This window comes from Scyliorhinus canicula, chromosome 9, assembly GCF_902713615.1.
Source record: "Scyliorhinus canicula chromosome 9, sScyCan1.1, whole genome shotgun sequence".
NCBI classification, from domain to species: domain Eukaryota; kingdom Metazoa; phylum Chordata; class Chondrichthyes; order Carcharhiniformes; family Scyliorhinidae; genus Scyliorhinus; species Scyliorhinus canicula.
Genome location: NC_052154.1, coordinates 30,193,099 through 30,216,437, shown reverse-complemented (window position 1 = coordinate 30,216,437; position 23,339 = coordinate 30,193,099). Strand labels below are relative to the sequence as shown.

At 42.5% G+C, this 23,339-nt stretch overlaps 1 protein-coding gene across 3 annotated transcripts in view; it reads right to left on the bottom strand.

Annotated features, from left to right (window-relative positions):
* Nucleotides 1-10,542: 10,542 nt before the first annotated feature.
* The window catches only part of nfat5b (nuclear factor of activated T cells 5b), a 305,599-nt gene continuing 292,802 nt past the window's right edge, over nt 10,543-23,339 (bottom strand). For all 3 annotated transcript variants that reach the window (XM_038806399.1, XM_038806397.1, XM_038806398.1), the window contains one exon: nt 10,543-11,876. In XM_038806399.1, coding sequence (XP_038662327.1) covers nt 11,779-11,876 — 98 coding nt within the window. In that variant the 3' untranslated portion in view covers nt 10,543-11,778. The remainder of the gene's footprint in view (nt 11,877-23,339) is intronic.

The window sequence follows — 23,339 nt, the reverse complement described above, 5'->3', positions numbered from 1 at the left end:
GCAGGGTAGGTGGATTGGCCACACTAAATTGATCCTTAATTAGAAATAACAAAATTCGGTACTCTAAATTCAATAAAAAAATTGCAACAAAGCTGGAAAAAAGGGCAGACAAATGGCGGATGGAACTTAAAAGTACGAGTATTTTGGCAGAAAGAATAGAGAGAGGTATTATAGACTTAAGTCATCTTTATTGTCACAAGTAGGCTCATGTTAACACTGCAATGAAGTTACTGTGAAAAGCCCCTAGTCATCACATTCCGGCGCCTGTTCAGGCACACAGAGGGAGAATGCAGAATGTCCAAATTACCTAACAGCACACCTTTCGGGACTTGTAGGAGGAAACTGGAGCACCCGGAGGAAACCCACGCAGACACGGGGAGAACGCACAGACTCCACACAGACAGTGACCGAAGCCGGGAATCGAACCTGGGACCCAGGAGCTGTGAAGCAACAGTGCTAACCACTGTGCTAATGGCACACAGAATGTGCATGCTCAGAGGGACTTGTGGGTTCATGTGCACAGATCTTTTAAATCAGCATATTGAGAGATTAATCTACAAAGCATATGGGATTTTAAGCTCCAAAACTATTGTGTACAAAAGCAGAGAAGTTATGCTGAGCATTTCTTTTTGTAAATTTAGAGTATCCAATCTATTTTTTTCCAATTAAGGGGCAATTTAGCGTCGCCAATCCGCCTACCCTGTATATCTTTGGGTTGTGGGGGCAGACACGGGGAGAACGTGCAAACTCCACACAGACAGTGACCCGGGGCCGGGATTGAAACCAGGTCTTCTGTGTCGTGAGGCAGCAAACACCATGCTACCGTGCCGTCCGTGCTGAACATTCATAAACAGGCCCCAACAAGAGTACTATGTCCAGTTCTCGACACCAAACTTTAGGAAGTGTAAAATGGTCCTTGAGAGGATGAAAAGGAGATATACCAGAATAGTTCTAGGATTGAGAGATTTTAGCTAAAAGGGGTCGTTATCTTTGGAGCTAAGAATATTTAACGGCAATTTAATAGAAGTTAAGATTGTGACAGGTTTAGATAAAATAGACAAAGAAAATCTGTTTTCATGAGCTAATTGTGCAGAAATAGGTTTTCAGCAAGGAGATGCATGGAGGAATGTGAGGATTTTTTTATGTGACAAGTGGTAACTAGTTTCCTACAAGGAGGGTAGAAGCAGAGACAATAATTGATTTCAAATGGAATTTGGATGGGCATTTGGGGAAAATAAATTTACAAGGGCACAAGGAAATAGGTGATTGGTCTACAGAGAGTCAGCATCGTCTTGATGGACTCGACGGCTTCTTTCTGTATCATAATGACTCAATGATTGTATTTAAAAAGCACTAATGTTCCCATTAGTAACATACAAATGTATCATAACAGGAGAGTTAGTGTGATTATGTTAATTGTTTTAAACAGCTTAAACTGCCTGTATAAAGACAGACAGGATTAATGATAGTATAAATCAAACTTCCAAAGGTTCTCACAATGATTTATCTGTAACATTTTGTATTAAGTTCACACACCGTTTAAAAATTTAGATGCCTCACTTAAAAATAACAAATTCTTGATTTTAGAGTATTTCCCACAAGTTTTGGTGGCACAAACCGGTTTCCAATTAGGTAACTGCAGATGCAAACCCCAGAGCAGCCTACTTGTCTATCCAAATGATAGAAGTTTAATTTGTTCTGTTTGGAAAAAAATTGCTCCTGTTGCCTAAATGTTCTGATTATAAGTACATTCTAAGCACACAAAATAGTACCTCAGTGGTTATCGATTAAATTAGGTGAGTTTTAACTTACAGAAAACAAAAATACAATCCTAAAAAGAATGGCTAATAAAATAATTTGAATTTTGATACAATTTCCTAATTATTCTGAAGTACATATGTTGACTAACATTTGGACACTGGTTTTTAAATTTAAATACAAACATTACTTTTATAAGTAAAAGCAAACAATACTGGAGCAGGTCTGGCAGCATCTTTGGAGACTGAAACAGAGTTAATGAACGTTTCAAGTTGAATATGAAAGAGTCTGTTTTTCCTCTACAGATACTACCAGACATGCTGCGTGCTTCCAGCACTTCCTGTTTTTATTTCAGATTTCCAGCATTTGCAGTACTTTTGCTTTTATAAACTTCATCCAAATGCAAAACAATTCTAAAACACTTCAACCACAAATAACCACTGAACCAGCCCTTTAAAAATTTGAAATGAAATCAAACATGAATGAGGCATTTCATATACATGTTGCTGTACATATAAAAAAAGTGGGTGTATATTGTCTGTCTTCATTTTGAGACTATTAGTGGGTTGGCAAAGAATATTCTGCCTTGCCAGTGAAAGAATTAGGAAAGCATGAATAAAAAGAGAAAATTTTTTGAAAGATAAAAGTTCAACGAAAATAAACTACTGAATGAGGTCATGGGATATAACTCAGAAGCACGCTCAAGTTAGCTGTGTAGATCAGGATTTCTTGGTTTTTTTTGCTTTGTACATATAAACTACACATTGTATCTTTTTTCATGGTTGTTCATTATACATGGAATTGTGAGAGTATTGGATGCTGCTATGCTCGGTTAACACCAATGATTTACTGATAGCAACACACTATTTGTAAACCACAGTATGAAATCTACTGCACTGCAAGAACATTCCTTAGAACATGAAACAATGTTCTATAAACATCTGGAGAAGTCACAAAAATATACAAATTTAATCTTTACTGTCAAAATCCTTTGTTTAAACATTTGTGCAATCTTTAAAAAAAATGTGCACTAATTTTAGGATAAATAAATGTTATAAAAATTGTAGACTTTCTTTTTTCCTATTACTACTTTTGGATAAAAATCCTGGAAGCAGTGACTAAGCAGACATTCCAACTTGCATTATTCCAACAGTGGTGATGAGATGAAAAAGGTTATTCCCTCAATTATCAATGAATAAAAAGTAATTGCTGCTTACCAATACAATAGGTATTTTGTTTATAAGAAACTGAAGATGAATCAGAAGTGACATATATGTTTATGTTAAATAAATCTTTGCCACCCCCCCCCCCCCCCAACCTGCTTTAACTATTGGCATTTTGTACTATTCTTTTTTCCACTAATCCTTTCTAAATCATACAAAAGTCAAAAATGGCTTGTACTACTTAGGCTGATTTGTATACCAGATTGAATTGTATAAACTACAGTTGATTTTGTGAAATACAGCTTTAATGCATCTCCAAAAATAGTATAATCGATAAAATCAAGAGCTAGGAGGACAAGGAGCCCTGACCAAATATTGAACATTTTGCCACTGAATTCCAATAGTTGTCTATAATTGGGGGATTTTGCCTCATCTCCGCAAAGCCTTTAGATTGATTTGAAATGAAAATGAAATGAAAATCACTTATTGTCACAAGTAGGCTTCAAATGAAGTTACTGTGAAAAGCCCCTAGTCACATTCCGGCACCTGTTTGGGGAGGCTGGTATGGGAATTGAACCATGCTGCTGGCCTGCCTTGGTCTGCTTTCAAAGCCAGCAATTTGGATTGGAGAATAGAAGATGCTGTACAATGTAATTCTCTCAAATTATGTCTGCTCATAGTTTATCACACGACAGGCTCATCCATACACTAAGGTGGAAGCAATAACCTGTAGGAGAAAATTAAAAATGGAAACCTATACACAAATCCTTTTTTTTAAAGAAAGTGTAACTAGTTTAATTGTTACAAGAATTCATGTCAAAATCAATGTAAAATCACAAACAATTCTTGTGCTTCTACACTAAAAACTTTGATTTGCAGAATGGTAGTATTATTTAAAAAAAGTAATTTATCAAAAAAAATAATCAGGAATATGTAAAGCTAAATTTTTCAATTCATACACCAAGTGAAGGCTGATCTCAAAGGAAGCAGATGGTTGTGCCAATTTGTGATCTGCATCTCTATATCATATGTGCGGAATTAGTGAACTTATCATGTGTACTTTTCAACTGAACCATCCTTGCAATCAATTGTGTAAAATCTGAATGTTTTAAAATGAGTTACGGTGTTTTTGAAAAAATAAGATTCGGGCGGCACGGTGGTTAGCACTGCTGCCTCAGCGCCAGGGACTTGGGTTTGATTCCAATCTCGGGTAACGGTGTGGAGTTTGCACATTCTACCTGGTGTCTTGAGTGGGTTTCCTCCGGGTGCTCCAGTTTCCTCCCACATTCCGAAGATGTTAGGTGGATTGGCCATGACAAATTGCCCCTTAGGGTGGGTTATAGGGCAGGGGATTGAGCCTAGGTAGGGTGGCCTATTGAACTGTCGGTGCAGACTCGATGGACCAAATGGCCTCTTTCTGCAATGTCGGGATTCCAAGATTCTATTGTAGGATTCTGCGAGTCAATTAACATGACAGTAGGAAGAAAGCATGGAAATACTTTATAAAGAAAAGTGTGCTAAAATTTCCTAAATCAGCATCTTCCAAAATAAATAGTATGCCAATCTTCAAAATTGAACTGTTTTAGTAACAAAGCTTTATTTAATACAAATGAAAAAATATTTCCATCTGGAAACTATGTTAATACACTTCATCTTGTCATATAAAGATGCCCATCACCCTTCTTAGTCCTAAATAGTACTCATTTAATGTCAAAATTGAATTGGTGTTTTTTTGAGTCCCATGACTAAATAAGTTTACTACTGGCTATTGTACAGAAACATTATTTCAGTTCCTTTCAGCACAGTACAAAATCATCCAGATAAGGTCAGATGAGCAGCTGTGCATATCCTTAATTAGTGACCAGGTCATTTCAAGGCAGAATAGTACCAGTAAGATGACAGGTGACATGGAAAGTGTGTAAACAAAAATTGCATTAGCATAGGCTGCCAGACAACTTGAATGGTAAAATTATTTTGTATCCCATCTTTCCTAACCATTAGTTTTTAATTCAAGACTTATGCAAGTGGAAGCATGTTAGTCAAATTACAATTTGTTCCACAAGTCTGATAATGCTGCTTTAATTAGCAAAAGATGCAGCCAACAGTGAGTATGGATGAATGAAACATACACATTTATATGCAAGAGCTGAGAATAGATTTGGAGGAAGTTGACAGCTCTAACAGAAGTCTTTTAATGTGTAGTTTTGAAGGTTCCAAAAGAAAATAAAGTACCTTACGTTTTGGCCACCTAATTCTTTTAAGAAAAACTCATCAAATAAAACCTAACATTTTGGAATATTAATTTAACAAAATAATAGGAATATACAAGTAATTGGCTCATCTTACCGCTCAATTAAATGGAGTTAAACATGCTCAATGAAAAACAAAATTGCCAATTTGACGTGTACAATAAGAAATGCAAACATGTAATCTGAATTATTATTGCATCTAGGTATCTACAATAATCAAAATGAATTGAATGGGAGATATTGGTAAATAAAAACAAGATTACAGACAATCATAAAGAGGAGTTCTGATCGATGTGAAGTGTTACAATGCACAATAAATTCAGGGTTTTGCTCAGCAATGTAATTCACATTTTTATATTCAGGCTGCTACAATGTGCTCAGCATTATCGAAGACAGCAATGGAATTAAGATGGTACAAGACAAAAATGATAGAATGTGTAAATCGTGAATGCAAAGATGTTCATTTATATAGATTTCAAACACGTATCTTAGATTTCAGTTTTGTCTCATGATAAAACAAATACTGGTATGTTCTAATCCAAACAATAAACAGATTTTCTCATTCAGCATTATCTGGTTATATTGATTCTCATGCAAAAACATTTAAAAAATATATTTAGACCTACTACTTCACAGTATGCCCCATAAATATTTGATTTCCTTTTAAAACGAGTATTTAAAATCAGTCAAAAACGGTAGCAAAAGTGCCATTCTGAACTAATTTCGACAGTCTCACAAAGCCACCACAGAAATACGTGGTAACGTTTATAATTTGATTGTACTCACTTAGTACATATAACAAAATATTATACCATTTCATATATATTTGTGTGTATATACATGTACACATATATATAAAACAATGCAAGCTCCCAAAAAAATGAAACATACATTAGATATAAACCATCCAAATCTGAATAGAAATTCTGTATTTAAAATGACTGACCTAAAAGTCGGTCAGGCAACCGAAGCTCCCTTCATAACAAGTAAAGCCTGTACTACGAAAACATCTTCAATGAAGGGAAGTAGCTGCTTATAATTTTTTGCATTGCTCAAAATATGCACAGTAAGAAAATAGTTTAAATATTTACAGTAAACAGAAAGAATAATTCTATAATTAAATGACTCTTTATAAACATAAATACTTCAAGAAGTACTGTGAACAGTCGATAGAAAAAACATCACTTAAACATTAAGGGGACTTACTGGCCACAATATTAGCTGACAAAGCCCTGGATATTCCATTGTTTACCAAGATTTTGACCAAAAGCTTTATATTTCCAAAGGAAAAAATAGCAGTTTCACAAATATTATCCAGCTCATCCCAGTAGAAATCTAAGAGAGTGCAGCAAAAAAAATGAAAAGCAAGGCTGTTTGTTGGTTAATATTCAGACCTCTCAAGTATTGTCTTACATCCATTTCTGCTTCACACAATGTTTGTCCTTTTATGTACAATGTACCTCACATCCACACTCAATAAAGATAAATTATTGGGAGTAGATCAATAAGCATCCATCCAGTAGTGTTAGGAACTAATAACTGCAAATAATTTCTGCGAAGAGGTCATATCACAGTAGTTACAATTTACAGTATTATTTTATTATTGGGGAGGAGATTTAATGGTTAAGTATCCTCAACAGGACGTTTTGCCACATTCTTCTAGATTGCTGTAGAAGTACCTTGTAACAAGGGAACCTGCCTTGTCACCTGTAACTTAATACTGACTGGCAACATGTTAAGCCAATATTTAATAGTACCAAAATGCAATATTTACATTAGCTCTGCACAATACTTAAGTTGCTATTGCAAGTTTATTTAAAATTAAAAGAGTTTAAAGCTAAGGAATACATCTATAGTTTGAATGCATTAACATTAGAAGGTTAATACTGTATCCAAATCCAATTTTAATTTGTATTTCTAAAAGAAAATGCTAACTGCTGCTATTCTACAACAGCAAGTAACATCTGATATTAGATTTATGGGAGAAAAGTTCCCAATGATCTACAAAATTGCATGTGCCTCTAGGTCAGTCATATTTCTGGGCAATAATCAGATATACATATATAATATACACACAAAGTGCTTTTACCATTTATCATTGCAGGTGTTGCCTTTGGATTCAGAATGTGATCATCTCAGACACAAAATGTATAATTATGCATTTGGCCTCTACCAAGCTATGTTCAGTAACTAAAATCAAGAACCACATCTTGTATATACTGTGTAGAAGTAAAGTTGCATGCAACCCAATTACACTTCAATAAAAAATTCAGAGGAAAAAAGTAACTAAGTGGGCAGAAGTACAACTCCATAAGTAGTATTATTTAACAAGAATATCAAAATACTGGGAATCCCAGTGTCAGAGAAAGAAAAGATACAATTTACAATTTTCTTCAAGAGAAAGAATGGATTGTTAAATCTGAGCCCTGCAGGAGATGCATGTATAAACAGACAGGACTCCCAGCACACAGTCCTTTATAACCTGAATACACCTCATGCTTTTATCCCCATTTTGTCAACTTTCCAGATGAAGGGAATGGTGCTTAAGAAGCTGAAAGATAAGGCACCAACAATTTATATATTTTTAAACTTCATTTCGGGATGTGGGCGTCACAGGCTAGGCCAGCATTTATTGCCCATTCCTAGTTGCCCTTCAGAAGGTGGTGGTGAGCTGCCTTCTTGAACCCATGAAGTCCCTGAGCTGTAGGTACACCCTCAATGCTTTTAGGGAGTTCCAAGATTTTGACCCAGCGACAATAAAAGAATGGCAATAAATTTCCAAGTCAGGATGGTGAGTGACTTGGAGAGAAATCTCAAGGCGGTGATGTTCCCAGGTATCCGATTCTCTTGACCTTCTAGATGGTAGTGGTCGCGGATATGGAAGGTTCTGCCTAAGGAGCCTTGCCGAGATCCTGCAGCGCATCTTGTAGATGGTGCACATGGCTGCCACTGTTCCTCGGTGGTGGAGGGATTAACTATTTGTGGAAGAGGTGCCAGTCAAGCTGACTGCTTTGCCCTGGATGATCTCAAGCGTCCTGAATGTTGGAGCTGCACACATCCAGGCAAGTGGAGAGTATTCCATCACACTCCTGACTTGTGCCTCGTAGATGGTGGACAGGCTTTGGGATCAGGGAGTTACTCGCCACAGGATTCCTAGCCTTTCACCTGCTCTGGTAACTACAGAATTCACATGGCTAGTCCAGTTCAGTTTCTGATTAATGATACCCCCCAGGATGCTGATAGAGGTAATTCAGTGATGGCAATGCCACTCAATGTCAAGGGGCGAAGATTCAATCTTCTCTTGTTGGAGATGGTCTTTGCCTAGCACTAGTCTGGCATGGATGTTACTTGCCACTAGTCAGCCCAATCCTGGATATCGTCACAGTCGCACTGCATTTGGACAAGAACAACTTCAGTATCTGCGAATGGTGCTGAAAATTTATCACTCATTGCAAACATCTCCACTTCTGATATTGCGTTGGAAGAAATGTCATTGATGAAGCAGCTGAAGATGGTTGGGCTTAGGACACTATCCTGAGAATTCCTGCAGTGATGTGCTGGAGCTGGGACGATGGACCTCCAACCACCACAACTATGTTACTTTGAGCCAGGTATGACTCCAACCAGCAGAGATTTTCCCCTACGATTTCCATTGACTCCAGTTTTGCTAGGGCTCCTTGATCCCATACTTGGTCAAATGCGGCAGTCATTCTCATCACACCTCTGGAGCTCAGCTCTTTGTCCATGTTTGAACCAGAGCTGTGATGAGGTGGAACCCAAACTGAGCGTCCGTGAGCAGGTTATTGCTGAATGGCACTGTTGATGACCCCTTCCATCAATTTGCAGATGATCCAGAGTAGACTGATAGGGTGGTAGTTGGCCGGGTTGGATTTGTCCTGTTTCTTGTGTAGAGGACATAGCTGGACAATTTTCTATATTGCTGGGTAGATGCCAGCGTTGTAGCTGTACTGGAACAGCTAGACTTGGTGAGTGACAAATTCTGGTGCATAAGTCTTCAGGTCTGTTGCTGGAATATTGTCAGGATCCACAGCCATTGCAATATCCAGTGCCTTCAGATGTTTCTTGATATCACATGGGGTGAATTAAATTGGCTGAAGACAGACATCTGTGATGCTGGGAACTTCTGGAGTAAGCAGAGATGGATCATCCACTCGGCAGTTCTGGCTGAAGATTATTGCGAATGCTTCAGCCTCATCTTTTGCACTGATGTGCTGGGCTCCTTCATCATTGAGGATGGGGATATTTGTGGAGCCTCCTCCTCCAGTGAGTTGTTTAATTGTCCACCACGATTCACTGCTGGATGTGATAGGACTGCAGCGATCAGATCTGATCCGTTGGTTGTGGAATTGCTTAGCTCTGTCGATTACTTGCTACTTATGCTGTTTGGCATGCAAGTAGTCCTGTGTTATAGCTTAACTAGATTGACACCTCGGTATGCCTGATGTGGCTCCTGGAAAGCCCTCCTGCACTCTTCATTGAACCAGAGTGGATCCCCTGGCTTGCTGATAATGGGAGAATGGGGTATATGCGGGGTCACAAGGTTACAGATTGTGGTTGATACCATTCTGGGAGAGAGGTTTCAAATAAACGAATCGCATCTCTGAATTACGTTATGGTTACTAGAATTGTGAAGGGAGCCCTCCATCACTGCATCCATAATTGTAGATTACACCATTCTAAATTTAGGGAGGACATGGCGGGATATATATTTAAGCTTGGCATCCATAAACAGGAAAGATGGCAAACCCTGCAAGTGAACACGCATAACCATCATGAATTGGATGAATTTGAATTGGTTCTTGGGGCAGATGAACAGGATTAGGGGTTTGCCCTGTCCACACTGAGCTTGGGCTTTGTAACTCTAAAGAAATAAAACAAAATCTGTACTCTCTCATCAGGAGACCCAACAAGTAGGTCTCTATGAGACTGTTTGCTTACATAAACAATGATCTCTCCTAGTCTTTTCAGTCCTGTAAAAGTGAACATAGTCTAATCAGTAACTAGGGTGTCTTGTTAAAAGTTTTAAACTGCGCCTCCAGATTCTTAAATGGCACATCTGGTGGATGGATGGTCCTAAAATTCAGATTAACTAGCAAACAAGTGGAGGAATTTACAGGTCCTTCGGTAATCAAGTGATACTATAGACATACTCAACCGAGCTAACTGATTGCTTAATTGCTGCTGGATAGACTATCCTTTGTTAATGAGTAGAAAGGTCATCTATTTGATTGCTGTTGAGAAGATAACATTATGATGCAGATGAAACAGGCTACAGACAGTGAACACAGGCATAGAGGATCAGGTTTAAAATGAGCAAGCTCAAGGTAAAGAGATCAAAAAATATTTTTTCCTTTTTGGACCATCTATGCAAGGACTTGATTGGAAGTAACACAAGGAGGAGTTAACCAAAATGACCAAATACAGCTAAACCTGACAGAACTCCAGAAACCAGTGTATGAGATATCAATACATATAGCAAAACTGCCATGTCCCTCTCGTGTCAATGAAGCCACTTCTTTCCATCCTCACAGGTGGACTAAGGTGCTGTTCTAATTTTTGCAATAGTCAACTATTCATGGACTTTAGTGAGCTCTGCCCTTTCAAGAGCTGCTCAATTTGAGAGTGGCATTTTCAAATCGGGACAGGCAAAAGTACTCTTCTATTCTTATCCTTACTATGCAAATAGACTTATGAGAAAGTCAACTCAGGATTCATTCCTGAGCTTACAATATACTCCTAAAAATAAGTTCTGTGGGCCTAATGGAGGTTGGGGAGGAGGGGGGGGGGGGGAAGAAATATAGTGAGATTGCTAACATCACATATCCTTTGTGTACATCCACAGTTCATTGGGATTATAGATGTAAACATAAATCAGGTTAGACAAATAATTAAAATCCTTATATCTATTTGCTGAGTGTCTCGGTTATTGCTCAACTGGATTCTACCCCACTTGTATTACCTGGCCTCTGCTACATCTTGCAGCTGTGTTGCCAGGGTGCACCGTCTTTTATTACGCAATGGATTTGTTTGCTCCAGTGGATGATAGAGAAGGAGTATTATTTTGGCTCAAATAACAAATTTTCTAATTTGGAGTCAGTATTTTTAAACTGCTGAGCTAACCTTCAATGAAATGAAAAAAAAATTGCTTATTGTCACAAGTAGGCTTCATTGAAGTTACTGTGAAAAGCCCCTAGTCACCACATTCCGGCTCCTGTTTGGGGAGGCTGGTACAGGAATTGAATCGTGCTGCTGGCCTGCCTTGGTCTGTTTTCAAAGCCAGTGATTTATCCCTGTGCTAAACCAGCCCATGGGTTTACAGACCATCGTAATGGATATTATTTAATTGCAATTATGACAAAGCATTTTAATATACAGAATGTTGATTAATTGTAGATTTGCATACTGTCAGGTGGCTTACCTTGGAGTGAAATGCTAAAAAAATTTAGTTTTTAAAAATTTGCATTTATGCACTCAAAAATGCACTGAAGAAAGAAGTTTCATGAAGTGTAATGATTCATAAATGGAGGACAAGGACTGGCTTGAAAGCTGAAATGGATATAAGCAATATCAATGCTTTAACTTTCCCTTCATAGCACAATCTGCTTTCTCTTCATATGATAGCAGTCTAGTTTCACAAAGTTCGATGTTTCTTCATATCTTCTTAAACTTGCATTATATAAATACTCTAAAGGTGAAAAAGAAATAAATTAATCAATTTCCATGAATTATTACTGCCATTTCATCTTTGAAAATATTGCACAATATGATATAGCAGAAACACAAGTGGAAATCAATGATGCTATCAAATGAGCATTTAGTGCAATTTTATCAAATTGCATTAAATCCTCATTTAACAATACCATCAGTAATTTCTAACCTTCATCATTTGCAGAGTGATCCACATCCATGGAAAGACACTATTACACAACTTGCGTCATGATGTTTAGGAGCAAAACTTACACTGACGTCCATCAACCTCTACTTCTTTCTCTTGATTATAAACTCAAAATATTAATATTTCATTTTTTTTTAGCAAAACAACACAGTACAGTCTTTCCATTGGTTTAATGATTTCAATTCAAATTGACAGGCCTATTTGAATTAAGAGCAGGTTGGATATTTGTTTTCTCTTTCCAAAAGGAAATGTTTTTTATACTTTTCTTTCAATGGTAAAGTGGGACTCTGAACTACGAATTGAATGCTTACCAGGAAAATAGATACTTATGAAATAAAGGTATTAAGGGACACAAAGGAAAATGACAGCTGTCATGGCGAACAAAAATGGTAAAGCAAGTTTTGAGTTGAATGGTCTACTCATATTCCTATGCATCCACCCACATGGGGACCACAGTAGCAACAGATTTTCATCTAAACAGAGACAGTAGCTTAAAATAGTACTGGGGAGATACAAGTGCCTCACTGTAGCATGGTGGTTAGCATCAATGCTTCACAGCTCCAGGGTCCCAGGTTCGATTCCCGAACTGGGTCACTGTCTGTGTGGAGTCTGCACGTCCTCCCCGTGTGTGCGTGGTTTTCCTCCGGGTGCTCCGGTTTCCTCCCACAGTCCAAAGATGTGCGGGTTAGGTGGATTGGCCATGCTAAATTGCCCGTAGTGTAAGGTTAATGGGGGGATTGTTGGGTTACGGGTATACGGGTTACGTGGGGTTAAGTAGGGTGATCATTGCTCGGCACAACATCGAGGGCCGAAGGGCCTGTTCTGTGCTGTACTGTTCTATGTTCTATGTTCTAAGTATTGCATAAAATTTATAGCTTAACTAGGGAAACCAATTATCTAACTACCAATAACCCTTGACTTCCGATAGCGGCATAGCATTGGAGATCGCATATTTGGTGGCTCCTGCCAGAGTTTTGGCTTTTCAGTCCTTTGTTCTCAGCTTCGGGGGAAAGGTTTATGTGAGGATTTGTGGGAAAGCTCAAGGCACTTCAAGGATGTCGAAAACCAGGGAAGAATCAGGGAAAAAACGAGCGAGTGAGAGTGAGCCGCTAAGGGTAGTGAGGAGCTCAGCGGGAGGAAAGATGGTGGGAGAAGACTCGCCGGGTGGAGCCACGCCCATTATAGTGGAAAAGATGGCCGGGGAGATGGCCATGGAGTGAGCGGCTATTTTCGAAACATTTTGACAGGCATCAGATGGAGCTGCTGACCTCGCTCAAGGAGTGCGTGGGTGAGACTCTTGCCCCGATGGAGGAGGCCCTGGCAAAGACTTCGATGGCGGTGAGAGAAAGGAGATAAAATAAAGGGGGTGGAGGAGGCATTGAATAAATTCAAATAAATAATGCAAGGGTGGCCCCGTGCATTTCAGAATGTTAAAACCTGGCATACATAGGACTGGATTCTCTGCTGTCGGGATTCTCTGTTGTGCCGACAGCTCGGGGATTGCCCGATGGTGTGTGGTTGCCCACAAAGTTTGCCGAGATGGGGGTGATGCTGGTGAAGAAGGTGCTACTGGAACTGGGTTGGGGTTGGGGGTTGCTCTCCCAGATTTGATGAATTACTATTGGGCGGCGAATATAGTCATGGTTAGGAAGTGGGTAGTGAGGGAGGGGTCAGTGTGGGAACAGGCAGCCTCTTGTAAAGACACAGGTTTGGGGACACTGTTGACAGCGCCTTTACAGTTCTTGCCGGCCGGGTACTCCGCAAATCCGGTGGTGGTGGCGGCCCTATGTGTGTGGGGACAGTGGCGGCAGCACCCGAGGCTGGAAGGGGCCTCGGTTTGGGCACCGATTTGTGGGAATCATAGGTTTGCTCCGGGGGGGGCGGAGGAGGGTGTCGATGGATAAGGATTGAGCGGTTTGGGGATCTATTCATTGAGGTCAGCTTTCCGAGCTTGGAGCGGTTCGTGGAGGAATTTGAGTTGCCCATCAGGAATGGATTCGGTATTTGCAGGTGAGGTATTTTGTCCGGAAACAGGTGCTGTTCTTTCCTCACCTGCCGTCCCAAGAGCTACAGGACAAGGCAGTGTCAAAAACAAGGGGAGATGACTGTAAAGTGTCAGACATTTATAAGGGGTTAATGGATTGGGATGGAGCCCCGGTAGGGGTAGTGAAGCGTAAGTGGGAAGAAGCGTTGGGAAGGGAAATGGAGGCTGGGGTGTGGGAGGAGGCTTTGAGGAGAGTGAATGCATCCTCGTCGTGCGCTAGGCTTTGTCTTATTCAGTTCAAGGTGGTCAACAGGGCCAGGATGAGCAGGTTTTTTGAAGGGGTGGAGGATTGGTGTGGGTGGTGCGTGGGTGGGCCCGTGAATCATGTCCACATGTTTTGGGCTTGTCTGAAGCTTGGGAAATTTGGCAGGGATTTGCTGACATTATGCAAAATGTCTTGAAGGTAAAGGTGGTCCCGAGTCCAGAAGTGACGATCTTTGGAGTGTCAGAAGACCCGGGCGTCCAGGGGGCGAAAGAGTCCAATGTCTTGGCCTTTGCCTCCCTGGTAGCCCAGATACGCATCTTATTGGAATGGAGCAACTCAGGGCCACCGAAACCAGGGGTGTTGGTGAGTGACCTGGCAGAGTTCCTTAGGCTGGAGAAGATAAAGTTCACCTTGAGAGGGTCTGTAGAGGTGGCAGCCATTCATCGACTTCTTTGAGAACAGTTAAGATGTAAGCAGTGGGGTGGGGTGCGGGATGGTGGGGTGTTAGGTATTTAGTTGGTTTGATTATTTGCAACCCTATTAGCTTCATTTGTTTTATGGTTGTGTTTGTTGTGTAAATATATAAATGCCTCAATAAAATATTTTAAAAAAAAGTGCACCTGACAAAGTCAAAAATGAGCCAGTTGTTTGAAGGGGTGGAGGATGTATGTGAGCAGGGCGGGAGGGGCCCAGCCAATCATGTGCATATGTCCTGCCCGAAGTTGGGGAAGTTTTGAGTTTTGTGGGTCATTCTTACATGTGGACTTGAAGCCTAATCCTCAGGGGGCCATATTCAGGGTGTCAGACTTTCCGGAGTTGCACATGGGAGTGGGGGCAGATGTGTTAGCCTATGCCTTGATGATCGCTCGCAGGCATATCCTATTGGGGTGGAGGTCAGCTCCTCCACCCTGTACCTTGGAGTGGCTCAGGGATTCAATGGAGTTCCTGTGTTTGGAAAAGGTGAAATTCGCCTCGAGGGGGATGAGTGAAGGTGGGGGGGGGGGGAAAGAGAGGCGGTTACTTCAGGGTTACTTTAGTTGGAAATACGTGTTTATAGATTATAGAACAGTACAGCACAGAACAGGCCCTTCGGCCCTCGATGTTGTGCCGAGCAATGATCACCCTACTTAAACCCACGTAACCCGTATACCCGTAACCCAACAATCCCCCCATTAACCTTACACTACGGGCAATTTAGCATGGCCAATCCACCTAACCCGCACATCTTTGGACTGTGGGAGGAAACCGGAGCACCCGGAGGAAACCCACGCACACACGGGGAGGACGTGCAGACTCCACACAGACAGTGACCCAGCTGGGTTATGGGGATCGGGTGGAGGTGTGGGCTTGAGTAGCATACTCTTTCCAAGGGCTGATACAGACCTGATGGGCCGAATGGCCTCCTTCTGAACTGTAAGTTCTATGATTCTAAGATTGGGAAACCAACAAAGGATGACTTAAAAGATAAAGTAAAAATTGAAGTACAAAAGAAAATGAAGAAGAAAATAAAAAAGATAGTAAAAGCTTCCAAAAATATATAAAAGGAAATGAGTAGCCAAAGTGAGGACTTAAGAGGGTGAAACTGGGGAAATACTAATGGGGAACAGGAAATGGAAGAAGCTTTGAACAAGTATTGTTTTGCTGAAGTCTGCCAGCAACCCGTCTAGTCCCGGCACCTTCCCCACCTGCATGGAGCTTATACTCTCCATGCCATGATCTCTCCCAGTTCTAGCGCTCGGTGTTTCTGTCCTCCCCCACTACTGGCATGACTAGTCCATGGAGGAATGGTTTCATCCCAAGTCCCCTGTTGAGGGCTCTGAGGTGTACAGTCCCTGGCAAAAGTCCTCGAAGGTCTTGCTAACCTTGTCTGGGTTAGTTTTGAGCGTGCCTCTGTTGTCCCTAATTTGCGCGATCTCTCTGGTGGCTGCCTGCTTTCTCAGCTGGTGCGCCAACAGGTGGCTGGCTTTGTCCCAGTGTTCGTATAGGGTCCCCCGTTCCTGGCAGAGTTGATGCACTGCTTTCCTTGTGGAGAGCAGGTCAAAGTCCATTTGTAGCTTTATCCTCTATGCCAAGAGCTCTACGGTTGGAGCCTCGGAGTATTTACGGTCTACCTCCAGTATGGAGTTGACCAGCTGCTGCCTAGCCGCTCTCTCCTCTCTATCCCTTCATGCTTTTAAAGGCGATAATTTCCCCTCTATTCACGGACTTTTAGCGCCTCCCAGAGCCACCATGCCACTAAGTGCACAACTAGTATGATGCCTCTGTCACTTTCTTCTGCAATGCAGGCTGACCTCCGAACCCTTGGCCCACCTCTCCAGGCACCCCCCCCCCCCCCCCCCCCCCCACACCCCACCTCCCCTTGGGATTTACCCACCCTCAGGATGTGGACTTGTCTCCAGAGCTGTGTCCCATCTTCTGGGTGTCCAGATGTTGGCTGCTGCATGTGTGGTGTTGCCGCCCGCAGTGTTCAAGCAGTGTCCAGGCATCAAGGTGTGAGGGGGTTTCTAGGCAATGACTGTCACATGCTAATTGGCCCGCCCACTTGGGTTGCGTGAAGTGTTTACTTAACCACGATTGCCTCAGCAGTCGATGGGGTTATGGATGGTTGGTGGGGCGGACAGGCAGGGGCAGGTTGCCCCAGGAACAGGTTCACACGATCCTGGGGTTGGCATGGTGCCACGCAGGTTTGCTCCCCCAGTGCCCTCCCCCCCCACCCTTCCATGGTAGCCCAACCCTGCAGAGGGTCCCCCACATCCCACTGAGCACTGTGGTGGTAAGTCCAGCACCCCAGACTCTTTGCCTGTGACCAAAGACGGCTACTCACCTCCTCGGCTCCCCACAGAAGCCCTTCCACCAGGTTCACGTTTTTCAAAAGGAGTACTAATCTGCGCCAGCATGACCACTTCCTGGGGAGGCCGTTGAATGATGGGAGGCCGTTGGATATGGGGTAGCTTCCATTAATTGTATGGAAATAGGGGGCAGCATGGGGTGCAGTGGTTAGCACTCCGATTATGGCACTGATGACCCGGGTTCGAATCCCGGCCCTTGATCACTCCCCTTGTGAAGTTTGCACATTCTCCCTGTGTCTGCGTGGGTTTCACCCCCACAACCCAAAGTTGTGCAGGTTAGGTGGATTTAAAAAAAAAAATTGTATGGAAATAGGGCTCAAGTGATTATAAGTGGTTTCTTGCCACTTAACGCAAAGTCCTGATTTTTCCTATGAGAGCGGGCCGGTTGCATCGGCAACTTTTGGGGCCTGACGCGGTTCTCGTTTTCTGCCTCTCCCGCTATTCACTGGCCTAGTTTCGCTTGAGTGAGAGCGTAATGAAGCCAGAGAATCGCTCCCTGTGTTTCACAAGTTTATTTGCGTTCTTTGAGGGTACAATAAAGGAGAAACAGTAAATGGAGTATATTTAGATTTCCAAAAGGCATTTGATAAGGTGCCTCTTCAAAGGTTATTATACAAGATAAAAGCATATGGTTCACCTCCGGTAGCGTAATGGAGTACGTTGCACATTTGGTGGCTCCCACTCTGGTCGGACTTTTGGACCTTTCCCCCCGATTTTCTACCGGACTTGAATTGTAAATCTGATGACAGAGGCAATTTTGTACTGAATTCCCCCATCGGTGCATGGAGAGAAGGAGTAGAAGTGCTCGTAAAGGCAGAAACAGAAAGACAGAGAAGACTTGGGCTGAAGCTGCAGCAGGAGACAGCATGGCAGAGGACAGGGCCTCTGGTTTGTCAACCCAGCGGTCAACGGAGCAGCTAATGCAAGTTATTCAGGTAGGCTTTGCTGAGCAGAAACAGGACTGCTTGGACCCGATAAAAGAGTCAATTGAGCGGATGGAGCTTAGATTGGACGCCCAAGATAGAGCAATCAAGAAAGTAGAAAAGGCGCTTGCTGAGCAGGAGGAACATCAAACTGCGGTAGAGTTGAAGGTGGCGAAGCAGAAAAGGCTCCTGAAGAAGGTGGAGGACCTAGAGAACAGGTCCTGCCAGCAGACCTCGAGAATCGTTGGGCTCCTGGAGGGGTCCAAAGGAGCGGACGCTGGGGCATCCATAGCGGTTATGTTTGAGAAGCTGCTGGGGGAGGGGACATTCGTCCGACCCTTGGAGATGGACAGGGCTCACAGTGCGTTCGTGGAGATTTTAGGACCTTACGAGATTTTGGCAGAGGTTTGCAGATGTCATGTCCACGGTGGCACTGAGTCCAGAGGTGGCAATTTTCGGGGTGTCGGAAGACCCGGGAATCCAGGAGAAGAAAGAGGCCTTTGCTTCCCTAATAGCCCGGAGACGGATATTATTAGCTTGGAGGGACTCAAAGCCCCCGAAGTCGGAGACCTGGCTATCGGACATGGCTAGCTTTCTCTGTTTGGAGAAAATCAAGTTCGCCTTGAGAGGGTCACTGTTAGGGCTTGCCCGGAGGTGGTAACTGTTCATCGACTTCTTAGCAGAAAAATAATCGTCAGCAGAAGGGGGGGGGGGTTTAGCTTAGAGTAGGGGGTTAATAAAGGTGGGACTTTTGCACTATGTTTATAGTTTCATGTACATTGTTTATTTTGTTGTTGTTACAATACCAAAAATACCACAATAAAATGTTTCTTTAAAAAAAAAGCATATGGTTCTGCAGGTAATACATATATTGGCATGGACAAAGTACTGGCCAACGAACAAGAAACCGAGGTCAAGATAAATGTGTCATTTTCAGGTTGGCAAACTAAGTAGTAGTGTGTCACAGGGATCAGTGCTCAGGCCTCAACTATTTATAATCCATATTACAGGTTGAAAATCCCTCATCTGAAATGCTTGGGGCCAAGTGTGCATCGGATTTTGGAATGTTTTAGATTTCAAAATAAACTACATGTGCGCGGCGCGCGTTGGTAACTGCGCATTGCCTGGGATGCATTCTGGGATTGCCCACTCGGCATCACGTTGGTGCTCTAAAAAATGCGGATTTCAGAATTTCTGATAAGGGATGCTCAACCTGTAATGGACTTGGATGAAGGGACCGACTGCATTATAGCCAAACATGCTGAAGAAGATGGGGAACCAAGTTTTAATACAAGGATGGGGAACCAGATTGTGAGGAGGATATAAAGAGTCGGCAAAGGGATATAGATAGATTAAGTGAATGTGAAATTATATTGGCAGATGAGAGTATTATGTGGGAAAATGTAAGGTTGCTCACTTTGATAGGTACATTAGAAAAGCAGAATATTATTTAAATGAAGAGAGGCTGCAAAATTCTGCAGTGCAGAGGGACCAGAGTGTCCTCATACACAAAAAGACACAAAAAGACAGCCTGCAGCTACAGCAAGTAATTAAGACAAATGAAATATTGCCTTTATTGCAAAAGGGATGGAGTGTAAAAGTAAGGAAATATCACTACAACTGTAGAGGAAATTGGTGAGATCACACCTACAGTAGTGTGTCCAGTTTTGGCCACTTTACTTAAAATGGGGACATGCTTGCGTTGAGTTTCATGTCTTATGAGTGGAGTTAGGAAAATGAGAGGTGATCTGATTGAAACGTACAAGATTCTTCAGACAGTTTCCCCTCGTGGGGAAATCTAGAACTAGGAGGCACAGTTTCAAAATGATCGAAACAGAGAGCCAGTAGTCTGATGATTTACATACTATTTTACCAAGTTCAAGAAAGAACATGGAGAACTCGAATCCTATACAATCCTCCAAGATGCTGGGAACAAGGCATGGGTGATTCACGAAACCATCCTCTCATTTCTGTGAACTAGGGTTAAAGGCAGAGATTTTTGGGGAGATAACGGGTAATATAAATAATGTACTTAATAGGGTCAGAGACTTGGGGGAAATATAAAGGGTTAATGTTAAATACGTAAAAAGACAGTCTACATCAGTGACGCAAGATCACATGATAACAGAATACGCAGAGAGACAGTTCTATGTGAAGCCTTGTGCTCGGCTTTGTATTTGGTATAGTCCAGGTTTAGATGTTCAACAAAAAGGAAAATTTTACAACAGCCTTGCATTAAGCAGTCTCCATTGATCCTGACCAAACATAACTGAAGACCCGGAATGATGATAACAATGATGACATTATAGTTTAGGAAGGATGAGAGGACATTGGAAATGGTGCAGAAAGAATTTATGTAAAATGGTTCCACAATGAGAGATTTCCATTGAGGATAGACTGGAGAAGTTGGTGTTGTTGATTGAGAAAAAAATAATAAAAAAGATAAAGATGTTGAAAGTCACAAAGGGTCTGGTCAGAATAGAAAGGGAGCCGACTGGTAGAAAGGGACGACACCGTACTGGACGCAACAAGAAGGAAATGGGAGGACGACCTGGGGATGGAGATAGGGTGGGGACTCTGGAGCGAAGCACTGCATAGGGTCAACTCCACCTCCACGTGCGCAAGGCTCAGCCTGACGGAACTAAAAGTGGTACATAGAGCCCACTTAACAAGAAACCGTATGAGTAGGTTCTTCCCGGAGGTGGAGGACAGATGTGAACAGTGCCAAAGAGGCCCGGCCAACTACGCCCACATGTTCTGGTCTTGCCCCAGACTTGTGGAGTACTGGACAGCCTTCTTCGAGGCTATGTCCAAAGTGGTGGGGGTGAGGATGGAGCCATGCCCGATTGTGGCAGTCTTCGGGGTTTCAGACCAGCCAGATCTATTCCTGGGGAGGAGGGCGGACGCCCTTGCCTTTGCCTCCCTGATCGCCCGCCGTAGAATCCTGTTTGGCTGGCGGTCAGCAGCACCGCCCAGAGCTGCAGACTGGCTGTCCGACCTCTCGGAATCTCTCCAAATGGAGAAAATCAAATTCGCCATCCGAGGGTCGGACGACGGCTTCCACAGAACATGGGAGCCATTCATGCAATTGTTCCGGGACCTGTTTGTGGCCAACGAACAAGAGGAAGAATAGTCGGGCGGCCAAGAATCAGGGGAAAATGGATGGGAATCGGGGGAAGGTTGCCCGGGGGGGGGGGGGGGGGGGGGGGGGTGGGGGGGGGGGGGGGGGGGGGTTGGGGGGGGGGGCTACGGGTTCGTTATGGGGGTTTGATGGCTAGCTAAGGCCCAAAACCAAACTGTAAATAAATGCCAATAAACATGTGCTTCGGCCATATTGGGGAATGTAAAATATGTATGCCGGCTAAAGGGGGGAGGCCACAGTTATTATTACGAAGATGCTTACCTGTAAATATATATGTTAATTTTTGCGTGTTCTTTTTCTTCTCTCTCTCTCTCTCTAACAATTTGTAATTTGTTCAATATAAAACATGAAAACTGAATAAAAAACATTTATAAAAAAAATAGAAAGGGAGAAACTATTCGCATTGGTGTATGGGTCGTGAATCAGAGGACACCGATTTAAAGTGATTAGCAAAAGAACCAGAGGTGACAAATGTTTTATGCGAGTAGTTAGGATGTGGAATGCTCCGAGTGCACGCTGGGGCAAAGTCAATCATGGCTTTCAAGAAGGAGTTGGCTAATTATCTCAAGATAAAAGATATGTAGGGCAACAGGAAAAGACCTAGCCAACTTCCTCTCAGAGGACTTGCACAGATGTGTTGGGCCGAATGGCCAGCCTCCATGTTGTGATCATAGAACATAGAACACTACAGCGCAGTACGGGCCCTTCGGCTTTTGATGTTGCGCCGACCTGTGAAACCATCTGAAGCCTATCTGACCTATACTATTCCATTTTCATCCATATGTCTATCCAGTGACCACTTAAATGCCCTTAAAGTTGGCGAGTCTACTACTGTTGCAAGCAGGGCGTTCCACACCCCTACTACTCTCCGAGTAAAGAAACTGCCTCTGACATCTGTCCTATATCTATCACCCCTCAATTTAAAGCTATGTCCCCTCGTGTTGGTCATCACCATCCGAGGAAAAAGACTCTCACTGTCCACCCTATCTAACCCTCTGACTATCTTATATGTCTCTATTAAGTCACCTCTCAGCCTTCTCCTCTCTATGAAAACAACCTCAAGTCCCTGAGCCTTTCCTCGTAAGACCTTCCCTCCATACCAGGCAACATCCTAGTAAATCTCCTCTGAACCCTTTCCAAAGCTTCCACATCCTTCCTATAATGTGGTGACCAGAACTGCACGCAGTACTCCAGGTGCGGCCGCACCAGAGTTATGTACAGCTGCAGCATGACCTTGTGGCTCCGAAACTCAATCCCCCTGCTGATAAAGGCTAGCACACCATATGCCTTCTTAACAGCCCTATTAACCTGGGTGGCAACTTTCAGGGATTTATGTACCTGGGATGCCGAGATCTCTCTGTTCATCTACACTACCAAGAATCTTGCCATTAGCCCAAGTACTCTGCATTCCTGTTACTCCTTCCAAAGTGAACCACCTCACACTTTTCCGCAATTAAACTCCATCTGCCACCTCTCAGCCCAGCTCTGCAGCTTATCTATGTCCCTCTGTATCCTATAACATTCTTCAGCACTATCCACAACTCCACCGACCTTCGTGTCATCTGCAAATTTACTAACCCATCCTTCTACACCCTCTTCCAGGTCATTTATAAAAATGACAAACAGCAGTGGCCCCAAAACAGATCCTTGCGGTACACCACTAGTAACTGAACTCCAGGATGAACATTTGCCAGCAACCACCACCCTCTGTCTTCTTTCAGCTCATTATATGGTTTGCTGTAAAGTGCTTTGAAAAGTCTGATGGCACAAAAGATGCTATAAAAATGCAAATAAATATTAACAAATATGCCATTATTTACCAAGCCTGAATGAAAATTAGGCTTCATATGTGCATGCATATGGTTGCATCAGTGACATGGAGTAAATGCAAAGGACAGTTTAAAAGAAAGAAAACTCCTAGATTATACAATGTTCATAGCATTATTATTCAGTAAGTGCAAGCAATATCAATTTCGAAGATCTGTTATCCCATTGCCTGAGCTTAGTCATTCAAAATATAATCCAAAAATCAAACAACAGTAAATATGAAGAAAAAACAAAACATAGCTCAAAACCCCAAATTTCCAGGC